Source organism: Acartia tonsa, chromosome 15 (assembly GCF_053477335.1).
Source record: "Acartia tonsa isolate MP-2025a chromosome 15, ASM5347733v1, whole genome shotgun sequence".
Taxonomy (NCBI): Eukaryota; Metazoa; Arthropoda; class Copepoda; order Calanoida; family Acartiidae; genus Acartia; species Acartia tonsa.
In genome coordinates, this window is record NC_137274.1 from 9,601,698 (window position 1) to 9,625,533 (window position 23,836).

At 35.6% G+C, this 23,836-nt stretch overlaps 1 protein-coding gene and 1 long non-coding RNA gene across 2 annotated transcripts in view; one reads left to right on the forward strand and one right to left on the reverse strand.

Annotated features, from left to right (window-relative positions):
• LOC145307601 (uncharacterized) overlaps nt 1–23,836 on the reverse strand; it is a 43,319-nt gene that overhangs the window by 6,283 nt on the left and 13,200 nt on the right. The window contains exons 4-5 of the mRNA XM_080150055.1: nt 17,866–17,916; nt 16,811–16,853 (exon numbers count right to left, since the gene is read on the reverse strand). Of these exons, the coding sequence (XP_080006181.1) occupies nt 16,811–16,853; nt 17,866–17,916 (94 nt within the window). The remainder of the gene's footprint in view (nt 1–16,810; nt 16,854–17,865; nt 17,917–23,836) is intronic.
• LOC145306853 (uncharacterized) lies at nt 9,464–14,383 on the forward strand. The gene is made up of 5 exons (XR_013875245.1): nt 9,464–9,554; nt 11,711–11,723; nt 12,116–12,171; nt 13,129–13,196; nt 14,102–14,383. It is a non-coding gene; the product is annotated as an uncharacterized LOC145306853 (long non-coding RNA).

Below are 23,836 nucleotides of genomic sequence, written 5' to 3' on the forward strand. Positions count from 1 at the left end.
TGTAAGTATGCCTTTATATTAGTTAAACAATTTTTGGGATTGATCTGAAAAATAAGATAATGGCCGATAAATTATTCACATACCCAATGAATATGAAACACAAAATTACCTCTTCTGTAGATTTCAAAAAGTGGTTGAAACACGTTACTCAATTTAATGAACCAACCAATTAAATGTTAATAAAAGTATCCAAAGTTATTGAGCCAACGAATAAGTAAACGTTTTCATAAAACTTTGGGGACTAGTGTAATAAACAGCCCAATGTTCCCATTCTTGTTGAAACTTCTAAATAGTGTAAAAGGGAGGGAGGGGGCATTGGACTGTAAATTATTGTATTGGAAGTATAATAGTATGATGCGTTTGTGCATTATTGGCAGTTTAGAAAGCGCCCAAGTTTAAATAAAGTTCATAATTGAACGCGGCAATCAAAACAACGCTTGCGCGACCAAACAAAACAAAGCTAGCGTGGCCATCTTTAATCTTTCTTTCAAGATGTGCGGAATATCTGTGTGATAAAAAAACCATGTATAGTCAAAAATGTGGTGTTATCCGTACTGAAAAATACCTTTGAGTGCTTCCCGGCTTGACAAGTTCAATGACCTCGGTAAGAATTCTTTCTTTAAGCATTTATAATAGAGTGGAGTGATTTTCTTAAAGACGGCAAATTAATCTTTTCATTTCATTAAAATTAGACCAAGTAATTAATTTATTTTTGTACCAGAATATTTTAATAGTAGTCTATGATGATTTTATTTATAAATTTCAAACTCGCATTCAATTTTGATTGATTTTAAGCAAAATATAACCCTAGCTTCTTTTATACATTTTGAAACATAATTTCAAAGTCACGCAACCTTTTATAAGGAAAAGACGATTGTTCCAAATAAAAAAGACTTATTTTCTTTTACAAGATTTATTTCTTATAATGTATTTAACATTTTAATATTTGATTATTAATTTTGTTATTTTCTATTTCAGCATGACTGTTTTCATACAATAAATTGTATTAGTAACTATGCTGGTTTTGATTCTTGTGGGAAGTAGCAGGTTCGTACGTTTGTACGTAAAGATCTGGTAAACGGCCAGCCAAATGCCGTGTACCGAAACAATGAAAACGGTATGAAGTCCAGTCAGCCAGACAAAGCCAGTGACAGTTACCGTATGTGTTGAATGTGGATAAATTCTACACGTGACTATAGTTGTAATCAGTGTTAACAAAAGTGAAAATGCCACCTAAAAAGACTAGGTATGAATTATTGTCGGACAGATTGCCTAGGGCAGTTGAGGTGATAACCGAAGAGTTAGACAGAGTGATGCAGGTAGTTTCAGATACCGCAGACATCAATGTTAATCTCGCCAAGGAATGCATCCTTGTTCATGATGCAAACTTAAATCTTGAACGCACCATGACCGGTTTTCAACAGCTGGATGTGTTAATCCAAGATGATAATAACCTAAAGGATTTTTATAGTGACGTTATCATGGCACGAAAGAACTATAGCGAGTTAAAGCTTACATTAAATGCCATAGATGAACTAAAAGCCATAAGCAATGAGGTTTTAGTTCTTGGTGATGATCTCGCAGCTCACAAAAACAGTTTACAACAACGTTGTATGCAGATAGTGAAAGTTATAAAAGGTGATTACATACCTTTACCAGCTAAAATTATTAGTGATCTCATGAAATTGATGGAGATGTTGGCGAAGGCTAAGCAAGAGCCTGTTACGCCAGTCTCGGGTGCCTCGGCAGATTCTTTGCGGCTGCCGTCATTTGGCGCTCAATCATTTGCTGCCAATCCGATGTTCTCGCCTCATGGATACATGCCACGTATCGACGAGAAACTCCTTCCCAGCTTCGACGGGCAAGAATCTTCTTATGCGCAATTTAAGGAGAATTTCCAGAAGCTTACTACTGGTTATGAGCCCAGCTACCTTCAGATGGTATTAAGTTGTGAACGAGTAATGAAGGATAAACCGTTGAGGCTGCAATTGCAACAGATTGCCACGCATGCAGCGCAATGGATATATTTGGACCAGCTGTTCAAATCTCGAACCAGACAAATGTTGTGTATTTACAACAACTGGGACAAGAGAGGTAAATTGTCCGAGAGCGGCCAGATTGTCAGCGCTCTCGCAGAGTTCTCAGGTGCCATCAACCAGCTCGAGCAGATAACCAAGGCTGATGGTGAAGACACAGTTTCTACAAGCCAATGGCTCACAGTTTTATTGTTGGAGATGCTGTCTAAGAAACTGCCGAAAGAGTTTTCAGATAAGCTTGACCTTGCACTTGGGAGCATGGACGTCCCAGACGTACCAAAGTTACTGGATATTTTAGAGCAACAACGTGGCGCCTTGTTAATGCGCAGCAGTCATGGCTTGGACACGCTGTCCAAGAAGAAAGGTAATCCTGCCGCAGCTGCGGCCGCCGTAGGCAAACCTGGTACACCTAGCAAGTTCAAGAAGAAGCAGCCTTGCCCTTCAGATGGCTGCAGTGGTGAACATTTTTTGTTTAAATGTTCAAAGTTTACAACCATGTCTGTTCCAGAACGGAAAGAGTTTGTGATGAAAATCGGCGGGTGCCTCTTGTGTCTTAACAAGGGGCACCGCGCTTCAGAATGTCCGCGGGGTTGAGAGGCTTGGAGGCTGCAGGATCAACAATTGTGGACAGAAACATAACTCGTTACTTCACGAGTCCGTCGCCCAGGTTTCAGCTGTTTATGAAGCGCCATTTTTGGGTGAGAACAATTACATGTTGATGCTCCAGAAGCTGGACGCCCTGGATGTCTACAAGAGGAAGGTGCCTGTGTCCGGGATGTGGGACACAGGTGCCAACCTCACCATGGTTACACAGTCTATTGCCAAGAAGTTGCAGTTGCCTTCTACTGGACGTGTAGCTACTATTTCAATGGCTGACGGCAAAGTTCAGTCATGTCCAACAGTTAAGCTCTGCCTGGTTGACCGTAACAAGAACAAGCATGTTATGGAGGCAGCTGTTGTTCACACAATTGGACACACAGACGGGCTGCGCAGCATGGACCCAGTCGCCGCAGCTGCTCTGTTTGATATGAAGCCACAGGACTTTTCATTGGTGAACGGTCCATTGGATATTCTCCTTGGGCATGTCACGCCCACGACGTTTCCGGCGGCGGATAAACTCATCGGCGAGTCAAGATTATACTGCAGCATTTTTGGCACAGGTTTCCTTGTTGTTTCTGCTGATGGAAAGCCTGTTAGTAAGCCTGTTATTTGTAAGGTTACTAAGTTGGAAGTTGCAGCAATGGACTTCCTATCGTCGGAGTCGTTAGGCGTGCAGCCACCGCGGCTGTGCAATGGTTGCACAGGCCGCAGGCACTGCCTGGCACTTGCGTCAGGCAAGTCAGCCGTTGATCAGCGAAAACAGGATCTAATCAAAGAAGGCTTAACATTGGATCTTGTGAAGAAGGAGTGGACGGCAGCTTACCCATACCGGCTGCCAACAAATACGCTGCCGAACAATTCGCGGCAGGCGTATAATATAGCGCTACGTGATCGCCGGCGCATGATAAAAAACGGCGAATATGACGTATTCTGCAAGGTGTTCAAAGAAGCGGTGTCCCGTGGTGTATACGTCAAAGCAACGCCACAAGACCTAGCCTATGAAGGTCCAGTTTATTTTAATTCATTGGTGACGGCCTTCAAGGACAGCATTTCTACCCTGTTGAGAATCTGCGCAAATTCTAGCTTGACCTGCAATGGAACAAGTTTAAATCACATCATGATGGATGGCCCACAACCTACCTACACATTGTTTCACAATCTTATTCGGTTCAGAAGTTACAAGTGTGCCTGTGTTTGTGATGTGTGTAAATTTTACAATTCTTTGGTGGCCACATATGAAGATTCGCAGCTGAAGAGAGTATGGTTTGCAGAGGATGAAGATGCCAACCCCGAAGTTTATTTAACCAAAAAAATTAACTCTGGGGAGAAATTGGCCGGCGATTTTGCCGTCACAGCCCTGAGACTTACTGCACAGATTTTTGGAGGGCGCAGCCGCCAAGATGTTCATGATGTTTATGGATCTGAATACGTGAAGGGAGCAGAGGTAGTTGCGAAGCAGGACCTGTGGAGAAGTGAGCAACAACCTACCGCATCCAAGTTTGTACTGCACCAGGATGCTCCAGCTATCAAGCTGGAGCAGTGCACGTACATTGATGACCATACTGGCGGCCACAATAGCAAGCCAGAAGCTGTCAAAATGGTCGAAGAGTTGAAGGAAATGATTGAACCTGGAAACTTCAGCTTTAAATCAGTAATTTATTCTGGAGATGATACTGATCCTGTTAAGGTACTGGGCATTCAATGGGCCCCCAGAGAAGATGTTCTTACTCTACCTGCTCGGGTGAATCATGGCGCCAAGGAAAAGGGCCGAAAATTGCTGGAAGACCTGGACCTGTTAGATTTATGGAGAGCCATGCCAGAATGTGTAACGAAGAGAGAGATTTGGCGGGTCGTACAACAGTTGTACGACCCCTTGGGCCTCATGTGTCCGTTACTCCTGAAGTCTAAGCTTATTCTTCGGGAGGTTTGTATCAGTGGAGTGGCCTGGGATGAGCATGTACCTGCAAAGCTGAGAGATGATTTTGTTGACAGTTTGGCAGACAGGGCTAAGCTTGGAGAAGTGCCATTTCAACGTTCTTTAGTTCCTGATGAGCCATTGGGGCTCCCAACCATCATTGGTTTTTCTGATGCCGACAAGAGCCGACGGGAGTTTCGGTTCCGGCCGGACAAGAGCCGATAGTTGATTCTAAGTTTTATGACAGCCACACTTTTTCAATTACATACCTAGATGTTGTGTGTGATTTATTCCTGGCATCATACAACCAGGAGAAAGAGATGATTATGGAGGCTGAAGGCAGATTTGATAGTCTACAACCCTATTATCACGAGACAGAGGTGTACTGGCCTATCGTTGGTAATAACGGTTATTATCCTGTTCGTAAATTCCGAGTCCTCAAGATGAAGTCCCGTGGGGACGAGGCCTTGGAGGCAGCAGCTGAGGGAAAGAAGAAGCTGTTCAAGGATTCCCCTGGCCTTATTTTGATTGATCGTCACAATAATTTGGCCAGACTGTTCCTACAGCAAGCCCACGATGAACTTGGCCATGCCGGTCATAGAAAGACTTTAGCACAAAGTCGCAGGTATGCTTGGATCTCACGTGGCCGCCAAGAGGCCATGAAGGTTGTTAAGTCATGTTCCAGTTGTTGTTTAGAGTATGCACGTCGTTCAGCCCCAACTATGGCAGACGTCCTGCCCGACAGGTTAGAATCTTTGGTTCCATTCTACCATGTCCACCTTGACCTCGCAGGTCCGATGGAAGTTACAAGGCCTGGAGTCCGCACCAGGAAGAATCCAGCCAAGTACAAGGTATGGTTGTTGATTGCTTGTTGTCGTTTTACACAAGCAGTGTTTATTGATGTTCTGTTGGATTACAGTACTGAGGCTGTCATTATTGGCCTCAGAAAGCTTCAAGCATTCTACAATATGCCCAGAGTTGTTACTACAGATCGCGGCACAAACTTCCTCGGCACAAAGAGAATCCTTGATGAAGTTATGAAGAAGTCTGATGTGAGTTTTGAGTGGCACCTTGTGCCGACTGGCGCTCATTTGTATGTTGGAAGCGTTGAGCGCCAGGTCGCCATGGTCAAGCGTGTCCTCAATAAGAAGTTGTGTGGAGCAGTCGTTAACCACAATGAGTTGTTGTTGCTGACGGCCGAGACTGCTATAGTTTTAAACTCTAAACCCTTGAGTTATGCTACACAAGGGAATGATGTTAACACATGGAGAATCATATCTCCTGCTGATCTGTTGGGTGGTAGAGCTAACGACGGGATTTGCTCGTTCGAAACAGGTTCCAGAGATAAAATCACACGTCGTTTGAGCCATCTGGAGGAGCTAACTAGACAGTTCCATGAAGTTTACAAGCAGCAGCTGCTGCCTGAGTTATTGCGCACTGTAAAGTGGAGACGCAATCAAGTTCCGCTAAGCGTTGGAGATATTGTTCTTGTTGACGGGTGCACCAACTTGGTTAAGAAGTATCGCCTCGGTAGAGTTCAAGATGTACGTGGCGGTGGCCGTACAGTTGTTGCCCGTTTCAAATTGTCCGATGATGTTGACGCCACGGATAACAAGATTTCTGCAAGACGATTGTTGAGAGTAAACCTACCCCAAGATGAATCCCAAGACGATTAAGTATTTTTATTAGTATCGTTCTTTTAGCGTATTTTTTACTTTCAACAATTGCATATTTTTTTAAAATTTATAACTTGACGCAAATTTCTTTACAATTTCGTTTAAACTTATAAATGAGCTCAAGATTTTATTTCTAACGCATAAAACTAAAGTTTTCTATTCGAATACACAAGTTTTCTTTACGGATTTATTTGATCGGGACCTGGGATTTTTTCGCGTAAAAAATCTTAGGTACGTATTTTTTTTAATTTTGGATGCAAAGCATTATTGTCGTTCCTTGTTTAACAAACATGAAATATGATATATATAGATAAGAATAAGAAATGAAACACATTTGATCATTTTAAAAATATCTTTTTATATTACATGCATTACAAAATAATTTAATATTAACTATATATTAAGATTATTTTATTTCGTTCTGAAGATTTACCTAAAACAAAAAAGCAGTAATTTTCATGAACACAGCTGATGTACTTTGAATGTTTGATATTTAAAGATTCTTTCGTAGTTTCTTTGATGTTTTTTTTATTTTTTGATGATTTTAACTTTAGAACACTTTCATTCTATTTGTTTCAGAAATGTTCGTGAATTGAGCCCCGCGCCAAGAATCCTGTTCACGGTTACACAAAAAAGAAACAAAGATAACCATAAACAGGATTAGTAGCACGAGAGGCATTTTTATAATTGTAGTGCGTTGGTTTGATCTGCAATCTTTCGAGGTTCAGGTTGAACTGAGGCCCCGATTACTCTTAATTTAAAGACTGTATAAATAAGTACAAGGAAAAGCTTATTATCTATTCAGCCAAAGAGAAATTGCCAAATAAACACTTTTTGAGACTTTTCTTTTATTTTGAGCTTAATTTAAGATTCGCATATGCAAAATGCAAATTTTATTTCACTTTTTATGTTTTAATTGATGAATTAATACAGTCGTTTTATGTTCTTAGACTTAAGGATATTTTATTTGATGATATGTTTAGATTAAGGATAATTTTATTTTATTTGATTATTCTGTTTATCTAGAATTAAGGATTATTTTCTTGTCTATCTTTTACATAAAGATTTGATCGAAGAAAGATTTTCACGTATGCATTTTCACTTTTCTTTTAGCAAAAAAGACTTGTTTGAAAAGAATTTTTTTTAGTAATTATTCTCTCTTTTATTAAAAGATTTGAATGAATTATTTTGATGATTTAATGCAGATTATGTTTAGCATTAAGGTTTATTCTAACATTAGAATTAGAATATTATTATTATCATTATTGATGATTAGGTACCTAATATAAAGTTTGGGTACTTATTTTATATTATTATTATATATCGCATTACATGGTCTAACAAATTCAAATAACTATTTTATTTATTTCGAAAATTTGTGAGGCCATGAAAATAAGTGTTATGAGTGAGTAGTGAATGTGTAAGCTTTCAATGAAGAATGTTTTATATCCTATTCCTTTATTCCTACATATTTGTGGAATTGTGTCAATTTGTGTTAGTACGAGTATTCGTGAATATTATTACTAGCAAATTTGAGGCCAGAAGGCCAAATTTTAAAACTCGTGTAATTTATGTGGTTTTAAATTGTGACTTTTGTGGACACTGTCTGCGCACAAAGTTGAAAATCTGAATGGTGTTATGTTCGATTCCCCACTTTCAGGCGGGTGTGTATTGGAAGTATAATAGTATAATGCGTTTGTGAACTCGAACCTTAACCTTTTGTTTTCCTTATCATTATTGGCAGTTTAGAAAGCGCCCAAGTTTAAATAAAGTTCATAATTGAACGCGACAATCAAAACAACGCTTGCGCGACCAAACAAAACAAAGCTAGCGTGGCCATCTTTAATCTTTCTTTCAAGATGTGCGGAATATCTGTGTGATAAAAAAACCATGTATAGTCAAAAATGTGGTGTTATCCGTACTGAAAAATACCTTTGAGTGCTTCCCGGCTTGACAAGTTCAATGACCTCGGTAAGAATTCTTTCTTTAAGCATTTATAATAGAGTGGAGTGATTTTCTTAAAGACGGCAAATTAATCTTTTCATTTCATTAAAATTAGACCAAGTAATTAATTTATTTTTGTACCAGAATATTTTAATAGTAGTCTATGATGATTTTATTTATAAATTTCAAACTCGCATTCAATTTTGATTGATTTTAAGCAAAATATAACCCTAGCTTCTTTTATACATTTTGAAACATAATTTCGAAGTCACGCAACCTTTTATAAGGAAAAGACGATTGTTCCAAATAAAAAAGACTTATTTTCTTTTACAAGATTTATTTCTTATAATGTATTTAACATTTTAATATTTGATTATTAATTTTGTTATTTTCTATTTCAGCATGACCGTTTTCATACAATAAATTTTATTAGTAACTATGCTGGTTTTGATTCTTGTGGGAAGTAGCAGGTTCGTACATTTGTACGTAAAGATCTGGTAAACGGCCAGCCAAATGCCGTTGTACCGAAACAATTATACTGGTACCCAAAGTTTTACAACTACAATCTGTATATAACATTGGGTTTTTAAATTTGATTTTGATTGGTTAGAACAAACTTTAAGTGTCCATACTTTTCCACAATTAATTTGTATCCATAGAATTTGTTTGCAGATTGTCTTATGTTGACATCCTTTTTAAATAAGTTTTGTAGTCAACTGATATGTTTGAAAAAATATAGAAAAGATCTACGAATTTATTTTGAAAAATCTTTTAAAAATATCTAAATATCACTTTATGCGTTACTTACGGCTTCACCCCTAGAGGCCTCTAGGGGCACTTGAGAAGGGGGAAGTTGAATCTCAAAACCTATTTCTTTTTAATTAATATTTTAAATATTTTTTGTTCTTTGAGGGGGGGGGGGGTAATTTTTTTTTCAGGGTCGATTTCTCTTGGGAGGGTAAACTGTACAATACTTTACATCATTCTTTTGGAACATCAGTAAGTGTACAGAGAGAGCTGTTCAACTGTGTATTCCAGTATTTCAGTTACAATATAAAGTTTCAACTGGTTGAGCTATTTATAATTTGTATACAGCTGATTGCTGTTGCCAAATGTTGTAATCCAGGATATCCAGGGATTTAAGCTAATCATTACTTACTGACAGACAGCTTCAAATTTCTAGCAAACACTCAATAAACTGTACGATATTGTACTTTTCGATACTTTGGAATTTGGAGCTGTACGACTGTGTACCTGGGCATAGGCCAGTTTAAATTAAAATTTCTAGTATTTCAGATACAACATGAAGTTTCAATTGGTTGAACTATTTATAATTTGTATACAACTGATTGCTGTTGCCATATGTTGTAATCCAGGATATCCAGGGATTTAGCTAATCATTACTGACTCAGGACTGACACACTGAAATTTCTAGCAAACACTTGATAAACTGTACGATATTTTGGATACCTAGCAAACACTTTAGTGTACGAAGAGAAATTGTTAGCTGTATGACTGTGTACTTGGGAGAACGCTGATCAAAATAAAAAAAATCTAGTATTTCAGTTACAACTATGAATTGTACACTTTAAACAGTACAATATATTATATTGTACTTTTGGATACTAAGAGGACACTATTGTGTACAAAGAAAAATTGCGAGCTGTTTGACTGTGTACCAGTTGAAATAAAAAAAATCAGCTTTAAATTAACTGTACAATATATTTTATTGTACTTTTCAATACTTAGTGGACATTTTAATGTTTAGTAAAGTGTGTTACTTTATTTTATGCTTTATTTTTATTTGGCCACAACTTGGTCAAAAATGCTCACAAATCAGACCGTTTTCGACCAAAGATACTCAAATGGTTCATTTACAAGCCCAATCAATCAGTTTTAAGATATCTTTATATTTAAAGAAAAATTTATGAAAATAATAAAAAACAGCAAATTTGGGTGTTACCTTTTAAATGCACAGATACTATAAAATCAACAGAAAAGAAACTTATTTTTACTTTTCTATCCTTTTTAAATTTTGATTCTGTTAAATTGGCTATTCTTGAAGGGATTTATGCATTGAAACATACTGAAACATAATATTGGGCAGAAATTAATGTATTTCAAAAAATGAAAATTTTAAAAATAAGAAATTCGACCTCTATCACTTCGGAGGACAGCTGCCAACCTCCAGTTGACAGGATATAGTTTAATACTTGTTAGCAATAATAATTGGCCCAAAAAGTAAAACAAAAAGTTTTTTAATATGGAAAAAAAAAAATGGAAGGACGCTCTTACTGGTGGTGATGATGACCCAGATCGTAACCAAGTACATGAGCATTATGACAACTCATCTATTGAACTATGGTCCAATTTTTGTATTTGTAGCAGCCTCCAATTAAAAGTTGTAACAAGAAATATAACCATCTTTTAAAAACTACTATATTTACCTTATGAATTGGAGAATTTAAAAACCATGATTGTATGTTTTGGGATTTCTCTTGATTGGAGAATGCTACAAATTCAAAAATCGGACCATAGTTTAATAGATAAGTTGTCATAATTCTCATGTATTTGGATACCATCTGGGTCTTCATCACCAACAGCAAGAGCATCTTTAAGATCATCATCCCTAAAGTTAAGATTTAGATTATCATTTTTTTACCATATTAAAAAAAATTTTGTTTTACTTTTTGGGCTACTTATTATTGCTAACAAGTATTTGACTACATCCTGTCAACTGGAGGTTGGCAGTTGTCCTCTGAAGTGATAGAGGTCGAATTTCTTATTTTCCAAAATTTCTTTCTTTGAAATACCTTAATTTCTGTCCAATATTATGTTTCAGTATAATCAACGCATAAATCCCTTCAAGAATAGCCAATTTAACAGAATCAAACTTTAAAAATGACAGAAAAGTAAAAATAAGTATTTTTTCTGTTGATTTTATGGTATCTGTGCATATAAAAGGTAACACCCAAATTTGCTGTTTTTTACTATTTTCATCAATTTTCCTTGAAATATAAAGATATCTTAAAACTGATTGATTGGGCTTGTAAAGGAACCATTTGAGCATCTTTGGTCGAAAAAGGTCTGATTTGTGAGCATTTTTGACCAAGTTGTGGCCAAATGATAATAAAACATAAAAAAAGGTAACACACTTTATACTAATGGTTTTATATTATTCTATTACTCCCTTCCCTGAACAGCTGGAGGTCATGCTTGATTGATTTATTATTTTTCTGCCAACCTAACCAAAGAGTATGACCATATATGTACATACAATAAAAAGAATAAATGACTTAAATACAGTCAGGCAAAAAACAGCTATTTATTTACAAAATAAATGAAGAACACTGCGTATACAACTTGCTTACATTAATTAGAAAAGCTAGGACTTACCATTAGACATACAGACATATGAACTTACGATGATTTTCAGTATGGCTGAAAACTGGTTCTAATCCAGCGGATATCAATTGGTTAAGTTATATTGGAAAAATAATTAAAAAGAATATAAAAATAGCCTAAAACCCTGAAAATGTAGGAATTCCAAGACCAGGAATCATCATCTTGACTTTATTACCAATTACCTTGTCTGGGAGGGGGGAAGGTAGATTCTTTTTTGGTTTGATAGTGATCCTCTAAAGAAGCCTGAGCATCATCCTCCTCTATAGGTTGAGATACTCTAACTCCCATGGATATTTGGTTGAGTAACATCCAACAGACAACAAACCCTTTGATTTCATGATCATTGTCTGGAAGTCCTCACTGTGTATGGTTATAGGTTGCTCCTGTTTAAGGGCCAAGACATTCCCCCCTACTCTTATACCCTTTGCAAAACCTTTAACTTGTCACTGCTTCCTTTAAGCCAAGAAACCTATTGCCAAGAGTACAACAAGGGGACAAATTTGCCAGGAATAAAAAGATGATGAAACTGTACTTGTGATCCAGGATGCAATGGACAAAAAGGATGCAATGGAAACAGGGCCAACTTTCCTATACGGTAAGAAACGACAAAGTGAATGAAGTGGTATTTTTGAAAACTGTAAGGTGTCCACTTGCATCTGTGGTGGTATTAGGTCTGAACTTGACATGACTGTGGCATAACAGGAAGCGCATCTGCTAATCGTCAGGGAGGCGCTTGGTTTGAATACAGTAAGAGACTACAATGAGGTGGTATTTTTGTAAGCAGTAAGGTGTCCACTTGCATCTGTGGTGGTATTAGGTCTGAGCCTGCCACGACTATGGCATAAAAGGAAGCGCATCTGCTCATTGTCAGGGATGCGATAGGTTCAATATCAGACCAATATTGGCCCATAAACATGTGCAACTCATTACAATGCACTGTGCACAGTTAGAACTTTTTAGACAAAGGTTGTGCAATCTAAGGGTTTGTTGTCTGATGGATGTTACTTAACCAAACTTCCTTGGGTGTTAGAGTATTGCATCCTATTACAAGCGGATATTGTCTGGATTCTCTAGATGATTACTTAACCAAAGGTGAATCCTGCCCTTATGAGGTAAGGTAAGGTGTCCACCAGAATCTGTGGTGGTGTTACGTGTGAAACTGGATTATGCTGTACAAGAGACTTAGAATCAGTACATAACTCTGCTGATATGACTTGCACATCAAATTTTAGTAAGCCAATGGGGTTTGCCTAAGATAATTAGATACAAATAATCATGCATAATCATTCAAAGCCTTAGTAACTTTAATATAATTATCATAGTCTTTTTATACTATTGAATACTAGATATGAAACAATGCTTTATTTTTAAATATAGTAAGAATATTATGTGAAAGGCATTTCTTGAGATATGTGTTTTTGAGATGACCCAAAACATTAAAGTCATATTTGAAAAAAAATCATTGTAATAAAATCATTATAATAAAAACATATATAACTTTAATTTCTTCTTGCAAAGTTTTGCAAGCCACGTATTAAGTCCTTATTTTTAGAAACACAGAGAGAGTAGGGAGAGGTGAAGGTGCTTGGAATGACTACAATGACAATGGTTATAACCAAGGTAGGTATTCCTGCCTGGTTGGTCAATAATTTCTTGAATCGTATTATAAACAGCTTTCCGCGGATATATAATGTACAATTATAAGATTAAAACCTGTTTTTTAGCCCCAAGATGCCAAATGCAAGGACTAAAAAAACTGGTTTTAATCTTATATATTCGTAGAAAACAGGATATAATAAAATGCTAGACATAATTTTTTTTGTATGGCTGAGAACCAGTTCTAATCTACCGGATATTAATTGATTTCGAATGAATTTGAGAAAATATCTTATCAAAATATGATTTATCGATGAAAAACACCTAAGAATTATTTAAAAGAATTAACTGCAAAGCATAATCAATCATTTCATTGTTTTTGGAAATACTAACAACTTTTAATTTGTTTTGAAATGTTTTTATCCTATATTTTCTTGTCTGCTATAAAGAAGGTAATTGAAGTTTTTATCTAAAATAGTTCAACAGTGTTCGACATGCGTTTAAGTTTTTGAGTCTATCCTATGTAAAAACTGTTTTGGTATTTTAATCTTGCAATATATTTTTGCATCACAATTTTATTATGAAAAGTACTTTTTACAAGTACAATTGTATAAATAAAATTGTACAAGTTCAATAATGTAACCAGAAGTACTATATTGAATGAGTAAAAACAGTTAAGATTTTAAGGTACATATGTCTTTAACATAATTATAGCCCAGTTCACCAAAGACAATGGTTGACCTCTGGAAATTTTAGGTCAACCTATAGAAGCTTTAGGTAGACCGATTTTATAAAGGTATTTGTTGGTTGTACCTGTTTTAGGTTGACCTACAGAAAAAATCCGTCAACCTTTAAAAGTTATATGTGAACTGGGCATATATCAGCTTATTATACTTGTGGACATTTTTGTACATTAATTATTTATTCAGAGAGGACTGCAGTGTACAGAAATGTTCTTGGACTGGACAGAAAGAAATATGGCTATTAGAAAATCTATAAACTATGGCTTTTAGTAAATTTATAGATTATGGCTATTAGTAAACTTATAATTATATGGCTTTTTGTAAATTTATAAATCATGGCTATTAGTTAACTGATAATTATATGGCTTTTAGTATATTTATAAATTATGGCATTGTCTATTAGTAAACTTATTATAATATGGCTTTCAGTAAATTTATAAATAATGGCTAATAGTAAACTTAATTATACGGCTTTCAGTAAATTTATAGATTAAGGCTATTAGTTAACTAATAATTAGATGGCTTTTAGTAGATCTATAAATTATGTCTATTAATAAACATATATTTGTATTAAAAAGAAAAAACCAAGGATGACAAAATACATGAAATAGACAAAAAATAAGGTTTATATCTTTAAAAATTTTAAAGAAGAAAAGCAGCTAAAAAGCTGCCTAAAACCTGCCGACTACCATAATTTTATAATTTTTTTATCCCTAATAATGGTGCATAATGAAGGAAATATTGGCAAGAAGTTGTAAAAAGTAAAAGCGGCTAAAAAGCTACTTAAAAGCAGTCAGACCGCTATGAATGTTATATACTTAATCATGCTCCATACTGATGGGAATGTTCACAGGAAGTTTCAGCCTTCTATCTTTTATAGGAGCTGAGAAAATCACGTTTCCCTAAATTTATTCATTATGGACAGACGGACGGACATGTGGAATTATAGAGTAGCTTTGCTACTAATAAAGATGAAAAACAGATTTGTTGGCCCCAAGGAGTTGATGTCTAGTCTAATAAAACTGGTATTGGTTTTATTATTTTTAGTAGCGAAGCTACTCTATAATTTGAAATAACCGTCTGTCCGTATGTCCGTCTGTCTGTCTTAGTTTGGGGGAAACGAGATTTTCTCGGCTCCTATAAAAGATAAAAGGCTGAAATTTTCTGACAACATTCCTATTATTAAGGAGCACAATTAACTATAAAACATCAATGGCGGTCGGACTGCTTTTTAGCAGGTTTTAGGCTATTTTTGTATTTTTCACATTTTTCTCCATATCTTTGGTGTTTATGGTCCGATTTCCAAAATTTTTTCAGTTATAGATATCAAAATTGAATTTCCTGTTGTTTAAAGAAAACAACTATGACGGTCAGACTGACTTTAAGCAGGTTTTGGGCTATTTTTGTATTTTTTACATTTTTCTCCATACCTTTGGTGTTTATGGTCCGATTTGCAATTTTTTTCAGTTATAGATATCAAAATTAAATTTCCAGTTGTTTAAAGAAAACAACCATGACGGTCGGAATGCCTTTTTGCAAGTTTTTGGCTATTTTAAAATTTTTCCCTTATTTTTCCCTTATTTTCACCTTATTTTTCATATCTCTGATGTATATAGTCCAATTTTCCAAATTCTTTAGGTTAAGATTAAAAATTTAAATTTCCTGTCGTTTTAAAAATACAACCATGGGGGTCAGACTACCTTTAAGCAGGTTTTTGGCTATTTTTATATGTTTTACATATTTCCCCATATCTTTGGTGTTTTTGGTCCAATTTTAAAACTTTTTTGGGATATCAGTATCAAAATAATCTATTCTTGATTTTAATAAATACACTTTAAATCTACTTGTACGTATTCCCATCCATGATTTTTTGTGCTTCGCTACTTATGGATGTTGTCATCCTTGTTATTTTATTATTTGTGGAATATTGTTTGTTATATGATGCTATACATGATTTTCCAGTATGAAAAACGGTTCTAATCCATCAGATATTAATTGATTATTTATCCCAATGCAATGTCGGATTATGGGCCTAAATTTACCATCTAGATCTCAGGGAGGAGGGGACATTGGGATGTTTATTACACTGGTCCCCAAAGTTTTGTAATAACGGTGTTTTATTTATTAGCTTGATAATTATGGGAACTTTGGAAAAATTGTGATTAATTGATTTTTAAGTTGAGTTTGAAGTTTTTCAACCACTAATTGGGTAATTTAGTGCATCATCATTTGGGATGTAAATCAACTTATTGACCACTGTCAATATCCCTTTATATCCCTGTTTTTGTCTGCTAGAATTTCCTTTATTTTTACGGATTATGGGCCAAAATTGACTATCTAGATCTCAGGGGACATTGGGCTGTTTATTACACTGGTCCCCAAAGTTTTGCAATAATGTTTTTTTTTATTTATTAGCTTGATAACTATGGGGGGACTTTTAAAAGATTTTGCTTGGTTGAGTGTCAAAACTTTTCAACGACTAATTTTAATCTACAGATGGATAAATTTTGTGTATCATTATTGGGGATGTAATTCAATTTATTGGCCATTGTCTTATCCCTCTAGATCCCTGTCTAGATCTACTAGCGGCTTCGTCCTTAGCCTCTGGGAGCTTTGCCCCAGAAGATAATAAAAAAATCAAGTACCTCTGGTGCTGCAACCACTCATTTAAAAAAAAGGGGGGGGGGGTTGAGGTTGTCCATCGCCCCAAGAAAATAGCCTAAAACCACCACAGGACCAGTAGGTATATTACCTGAAGAGTAGAATCCGATCGGTTCAGTGGTTACCAAGATCCTAAGACAGACAGACGGACAGACAGACGGACAAACAAACGGACAGACAGACGGACAAACAGACGGACAAACATCATTATACTTTGTTTGATAGGTAACTAACCTGAATTTTTCGTGGATTTTGGCAACTCAATAATTTCATCAGCCTAAAGCATTCGGTGATATAAAATTATATAATTACTTGGATATTGCACCAGATTTTCGCCTGCTAAAAATAAAATGGTATTTCCAGCTGGCTGATAAAATAATATCCCCCCATACTAGTAGCCCTTTAGTACTAGTCAGCGTTGCAGAGCCGATTTATTTTTGTGCGGCTATAAATTATAATTTATAAAAAATCTCTTTATTTATCTAGTCCGGAGCCGGAGCCGTTTTTTAACGAAAATTACGGCTCCAGTTCCGGCTCCAGCAAAATATGGCGGCTCTCGGCTCCGGCTCCAGCTCCGGCTCACCAACACTGGTACTAGTGATGGAGGTGACAATGGACTATAAATTTCACTGGTACCCAAAGGTTAATATACTCACTTTGGGGGTTTTTAGCCATCAGAAGGGGTAATTTTGTAAACCTTCTTTTTATTAACTATTTGGGAAGGGGTACCTCCATAAAGACGAAGAAAGTCCCTCAAAAAATCAGCATGTGACGTCATAAAAATGAGAGATTATCCATCTCTTTTTAGGGGTTTTCTTTCCCACTCCTCCTCTCCTCATCCCTAATTTTTATGACGTCAGATTTTTTTTTAAGGCCACTTTCTTTGTCTTCTTTTTTTAAAAACTTTAAAACTAAATTTAAGTGCCCTTAGAAGCCTCCAGGGGCATAGCCACTAGTCCTTATACTAAAGTAACAGGATGTTTGATCTTGTTAACCGCTGTACTGATTGGGTTCTCCTTAACAGGGTAGATTCTCATGGTTTCCGGGAATGTTTATAACTATTTTGGGGGAGGGTACCACCACCCTCCCAAGAGAAATGACAAAAAATCGAATTTTTTTTTAATATATGGGAGACTTCAACGTAACATAAAGAATTATCGTAGAGACTTTAACAAACAAAAACATTTAAAGTGCCACTAGAGGCATCTAGGGGCATAGCCACTAGTAAATAATAAAGATAAACACTTTTTTTTATTGGTGGGGGGAGGGTGCTTAAAGGTTATACTTACTTTTGGGGGTTGGTCGGGAACAAAATTCTGATTAACAATTCCAGAGGAACCCTGAAAAACACAAAACTGTTAACTATCCGCTGGATTAGAACCGGTTCTCAGCCCTACTATCCGCATAATGTCCGCGGAAAGCTGTCTATAATACGATGCTATAATAGTTATTACTCGCATTGTATTATAAACATCTTTCCGCGGATATAAAATGTACAATTTTAAGATTAAGACCATTTTTTTGTGAAGAAGTCTCCTTTAAAAAATTCTGATGTCATAAAAATGAGGGATGAGGAGAGGAAAAGTGGGAAAGAAAACCAATAAAAAATAGATGGATAATCCCTCATTTTTATGACGTCACATGCTGATTTTTTGAGCGACTTTCTTCACTCACCAATTCTTTTTAGCCCCTAGATGCCGAGATGCTAGACATAATTTTTCAGTATGGCTGAGAACCGGTTCTAATCCACCGGATATTAATCGGTTTCAAAGTGATATTTTCACCAGATACATTTGAGGCTCGGCAGCTGCGCGTCATCAGCGTGTAAGCCTCTGAGAAATCAACCCCTTACAATTTTAAAAATGAGCTGGAAGTCTAAACCTGACCCAAATATGACAATACTTTTATTCAAAAAATTATATAATTTCTGGTGACCCCTAAAATGGTGGGTCCACGTATTACGTGCATGACAAATATCTCGAGTTTTTTCCGTCTTAATTTCTTACGACTTTTATACAGTTTTGTATTGTGGGAGGCGTAGTTAGACAAATTAGTTGGGGGGAAAGTACAAAGTTTATACTGAGTTAACACTTTAAGGACAATAGGGATGAAAAGTAGAAAATGTTATTTATGAAATAAAAAATTATATTTGAATGTTGTATATTAAATAATGTATATCATAAATTAATTTTGAAATGGTTTATAGAAAAGTAAAATCTTTAAAGGTTTAAATATAGATGTAACAAACAATATGATTCAAACGGCAGATTTAAAAAACTTTCAAAATTTCAACAATTGGACATGAGGGAAGTTAAAGACTTGAAATCTGATTTCTTTTAAAGCTGAGTAATAATTATTTAACGCATCGTATTATAGACAGCTTTCCTCGGATATTAAAAATGAAAAATTATCAGATTAAACCCCTGGAGGCCCTCCACAGTGCAGTGGTGAGGTAAAGTTTAGTAGCCCCGCTGAGTTAGGGCCCCCTACACGGGTAAGGTTAGGTTAAACAAGGTAAGGGCTCTCCTCCACAGGGATTAGTTTAGGTAAAATTAAGTAGCTCCACAGGGTTAGGGCCTCCTCCAGAGATTGAGTTACGTTTAGTTAAGTTAGTTTAGATGAAATTGAGTAGCCCCATAGGGTCAGGGCCTCCCACAGGGTTTAGATTAGGTTAAACAAGGTTAAATTAAATTAGGTTAGGTTATATTGAGTTGTCCCGCTGAAATAGGGCCCTCCACATGGGTTGGGTTAGGTTAGGTTAGGCTATGTTAAGTTAGTTTAGGTAATGTTAAGTACCCTTGAAGGGTTAGCACATCCATAGGGGTTAGGTTATGATAGATTAAGTCAGATTAGGTTAGGCTAAGCTAGGCTAGGTTATGTTAGGTAATATTGAGTAGACCCGTTATGTTAGGGGTTAGGATAGAGTTAGGTAGGGTAGGTTTAGTAAGATAATCTTGGGTAACCCTGCAGGGTTAGAGCTGCCTCCAGGAGTCAGGCTATTTTAGATTCAATTAGGTAAGGTTAGGCTAGTTTAATTAATATTGAGTATCCCAAAAGGGTTAGGGTCCCCTGCATTGGTTAGTTTAGGTTAAGTTAGGTTTATTTAGATAGGAATAGATAATATAGAGTAGCTTCGCAGGATTAGGGCTCCCTGCAGGGTTTAGGTAAGGTTAGGTAAGGTCAGATAATATTGAGTAGCCTAATGGGTTTGAAACCTCCGCAGGGGTTAGATTCACTTTGGCTCAGTAAAATTAGGTTAGGTTAGGTTTAGTTATGTTAGTTATAAAGGGTGTTTAAAAAAAAACCAATCGCTTCACTCTTTTCAGTATAAACCCTACAGTTTTGGTCAAAAACTAACAAAAAATAACAAAAATCATGCCCAAGCAATGACAATGAGATAACACTATTGAATTTTGATTTCTTCTCACCTTTCCTGAGCACTACAGCTCGAGTCCTAGCCCTTGTGGAAAATTTTTCTCTACGTGGAGAGTGCATATTTCATTACAAATTAAGACAGTTTTGTCTTTTTTTAAAAAGAATAAACTGTCTAAAGTACTTGAAATCTAGTAGATAGACCCCATAATGTTTATAGTTTTTGATGGGGATTATTAAGACCTTTCTATAGACGCCTTAATCAGATTTCTGACCCAATACTAGCCAATTTGGCATCCAAAAGACAGACCCATCAAAAATTGAGACATGACTGCTCTGTCTTTTTAAAAAAATGAACAAACCATCTTAAGTACTTAAAATCTTGTAGAAAGACCCCATAATGTTTAGAATTTTTGATGGGGCATGTCAATATCTTTCTATAGACACCTTACTTAGGTTTCTAACACAATCTTAGCCATTTTGACATCAAAAAGAAAGATCTGTCACACATTAAGAACTGGAGAGACCCGTCATGTCTAAATGTTTGATGGGTCTGTCTTTTTAATGCCAAATTGACTAGGATTGAGTTAGAAACCCGGTTAAGATGTCTATAGAAAGGTCTTTACATGCTCCATCAAAATTTTGAACATTATTGGGTCTATCTACAATATTTTAAGTACTGAAGACGATTTGTTGATTTTTAATCTCCATGTAAGGAAAAAATCTACACAAGGGCTAGGACTCGAGCTGTAGTGCTCAGGAGAGGTGGGTAGAAATCAAAATTCAATAGTGCTTTCTCATTGTCATTGCTTGGACATGATTTGTGTCATTTTTTGTTAGTTTTTGACTAAAACTGTAGGGTTTATATTGAAAAGAGTGAAGCGATTGGTTTTTTTTTAAACACCCTTTAACAGAAACCCTCCAGGATTTACCCCCCTTCCCAGGGGTTAGGTTAGGTTAGGTTGAGTTAGATTAGTTTAGGAAATATTAAATAATCCTGACAGGGTTAAGGCCCTCCAGAGAGGTTAGGAACGGTTAATATTATTGGATATAAATTTGTGCATATACAGTAAATTATAATAACATTATGATTTTATGAAAACATTCATAAACAACATCTATAAATGCAAAGATCTGAAGTGGTAGGTCAAACGCACATCAACATTTGTAGAGTGTAAAACTGCTTAAATATAGGATACTGTTTAACCCTTACAGCTCGGGCCCCAATTCCCACCTTAATAGATCGGGGGGGGGGGGGCTTTAAAAGCCCCCCCCTCTATCTCGGCTCCTGTTACAGATAAAGACGTAAAATTTTTTTCTGGTGGTTCATGTGTATTTTTAGAGAAAATTACTTTTTCTAGTCATAGCAGCCAGGCCGCTCCTTAGCCGCTTTTTAGCGGCCAGCCGCTAAATTTTAAAACAGCTGTAGAGCGGCCAATTTTGCAGCTAGGATGACCAAATTTTTTATTTTTCATAACAAAAAAATTACTTTTTCTGATCATCGCCAAAAAACGGCAAATAACGGAAACCGCCATTTTCGGCGGTTACGGCGGTAAAACGGCGGTTGGCGGCGCCGATTAATATTTTTATCTGTTTGATGTTGCTCAAGGATTTACCAAAAAAATTTATAGGACTCTAGCTGTAATAGAAGCCACGATATTCATGATATATGTCTGTAGTAAAAGCCGTACAATCAGTCATAAAGTCGGTCAGGGAGCGGTCAAACGGTCATAACACATTTTTTCTCAGAAGGTCATTGATATCTAAGTATTCACCAAAAAAATTTTAGGTTTCTCCTTATACACAAAAGTCATAATGTAGAAATTAAGATTTTTTTTAGAATTTTTTTCTAATTTTGGTGCTACCCAACCGACTTTGACCGGACACCACGACCGACACAGACCAGATATCCTAATAAAATCAACTCTTGCCGACGTATAATTACTAAACTTAAAAAGTCATGAAGTCACAGCACTCCATCTTACCTACAAAAAAAATGAGATTGAAAAAACTAGAGGGGGGGGGGCTCTTGGAGCCCCCCCCCCCCGATCTGTAAGGGTTAAGGACATACTTACATTTTTAGGACTTAATTATAGAGAAGCTTCGGCTAAAACACTGTATAATGTTGTCTTAGGAATCATTATTTCAATTATCGCCAACTATCGCAAAAAAAAATTTAAAATCAACATGTTTGAAATGGACATACAGAAATTCTAGTAACATTTACTTAACAGATGCTATGCTTCCTAAATCGTATTTGACTTATATAGGAATCAACATACAAAATTATTTAATTGATAAGAAAAAATGTCTAAATTAACAAAAAGAGCTAACCGTCACGGCCGGACAGACAGACTGACCGATCGACCATAATTATAGAGAAGCTTCACTTTAAAAATTTCCGAATTCATTATTTTCAATTTATTTGTAATTTAGAGTGTTTGCGGTGTTCTTTGCTCAACTAGTCCCTTTGAGGAAACCATAATTTTTCCATAAAAATTTAGCCATCTTTATTATATAGCAGTTAAAATCTTTAGCTTTTTCAAATACCAATTCTTACAGACGAACACATTAAAATTTTGAGTTATAGAGTAGTTCTAATTTGTCTTAACTAAAGCATTTGTTTAAAGTCAAAAATATATAACAACATTCATTTTGTATGTTTACTCACTGAGAACTATCGCCAAAATTTCAAAGAATTTAATTAAACGAAAAAATCTAAAAATTATTATTGATTAATATAATCTCGAACGGTTGTTATTAAATTATCTTTTAAAATTAAATTTCTTTTTTCTTTTAAAAAATCAATACAACAATGTACCTAATAACATTGTGTACTATTATCAATTTGAATGTAGAATAATAGAGGCGTTTCAAGGGGGGCGTACCAAAAAGTGGTTAATTCACCACCATTAATTAAACAGTTTTGAGAATAAAAATATAAAAAATATTGATTTTTTATACATGTATCATATTTTATTTCTGATTATCTTTCATTTCAACAGTAACGGATGACTTTAGCTTAGGCGTCAATTTATTCGCAGAATATAAAATGTGTTCACTTTAAAGTAAAACGAGGATGACAACATCCATAAAATCAAAGCTCTAAAATCAGAAGGAAGAACAGTCAAACAATAAAATACGAACATTAATTTCCAAGTCTAAACAAAATTGTACATACATTTTTTGTAAAATTGCATAAATATAGGAATCAGTAAAAGGACATACTTTCATATTTAGGATTTGATTATAGAGATGCCTTGCTTATAATACTTTAACTTATTTTCCTAGGAATCATTATTCCAAAAACCAGATAAAAAGGATAAACAGCATCTTTTAATGGAGTTACTGACTTTCTGATAGATAATATAGAGTTGCTACGCTTTCTTATTCGTACAAAACTGTTCTAAATTGTGCCTAACTGTCATAGGAATCATTATGAAAAATTCGAAATTGATATGACAATTCTAAAATGTCGATTTTAATTATTATTTCATACAAAAAATGTTGTCAAAAAAGTTACAAATCAGCATGTTTTAACCCTTAACAGTCGGGCCCCTTGCCGCACCTTAATCAGTCGTGGGGGGGGGGGGGCGTTCAATGCCCCCCCTTATTATCTCAGTTCCTATTAGAGCTAGAGGGCTAAATTTTTTTGTGCAAGTTCCCTGTGTTATGATGAATTTCCGACCTTAAGTAAGTCAAAGTCAATTTTTGTTTCCTTCACCCTTTTATTTAACAACCTTTGTTTTTAGGTCCTTTTTTACTTAAAAAATTTAAACGGCTGTAATTTTTTTATTTTTGAAGCTAGAAGAAAATTTTTTTGCAGAAAATGTTTATTTTTATGTAAATTTTATATTTGAAATATCAAAACATAAATTTCAGCGGCAG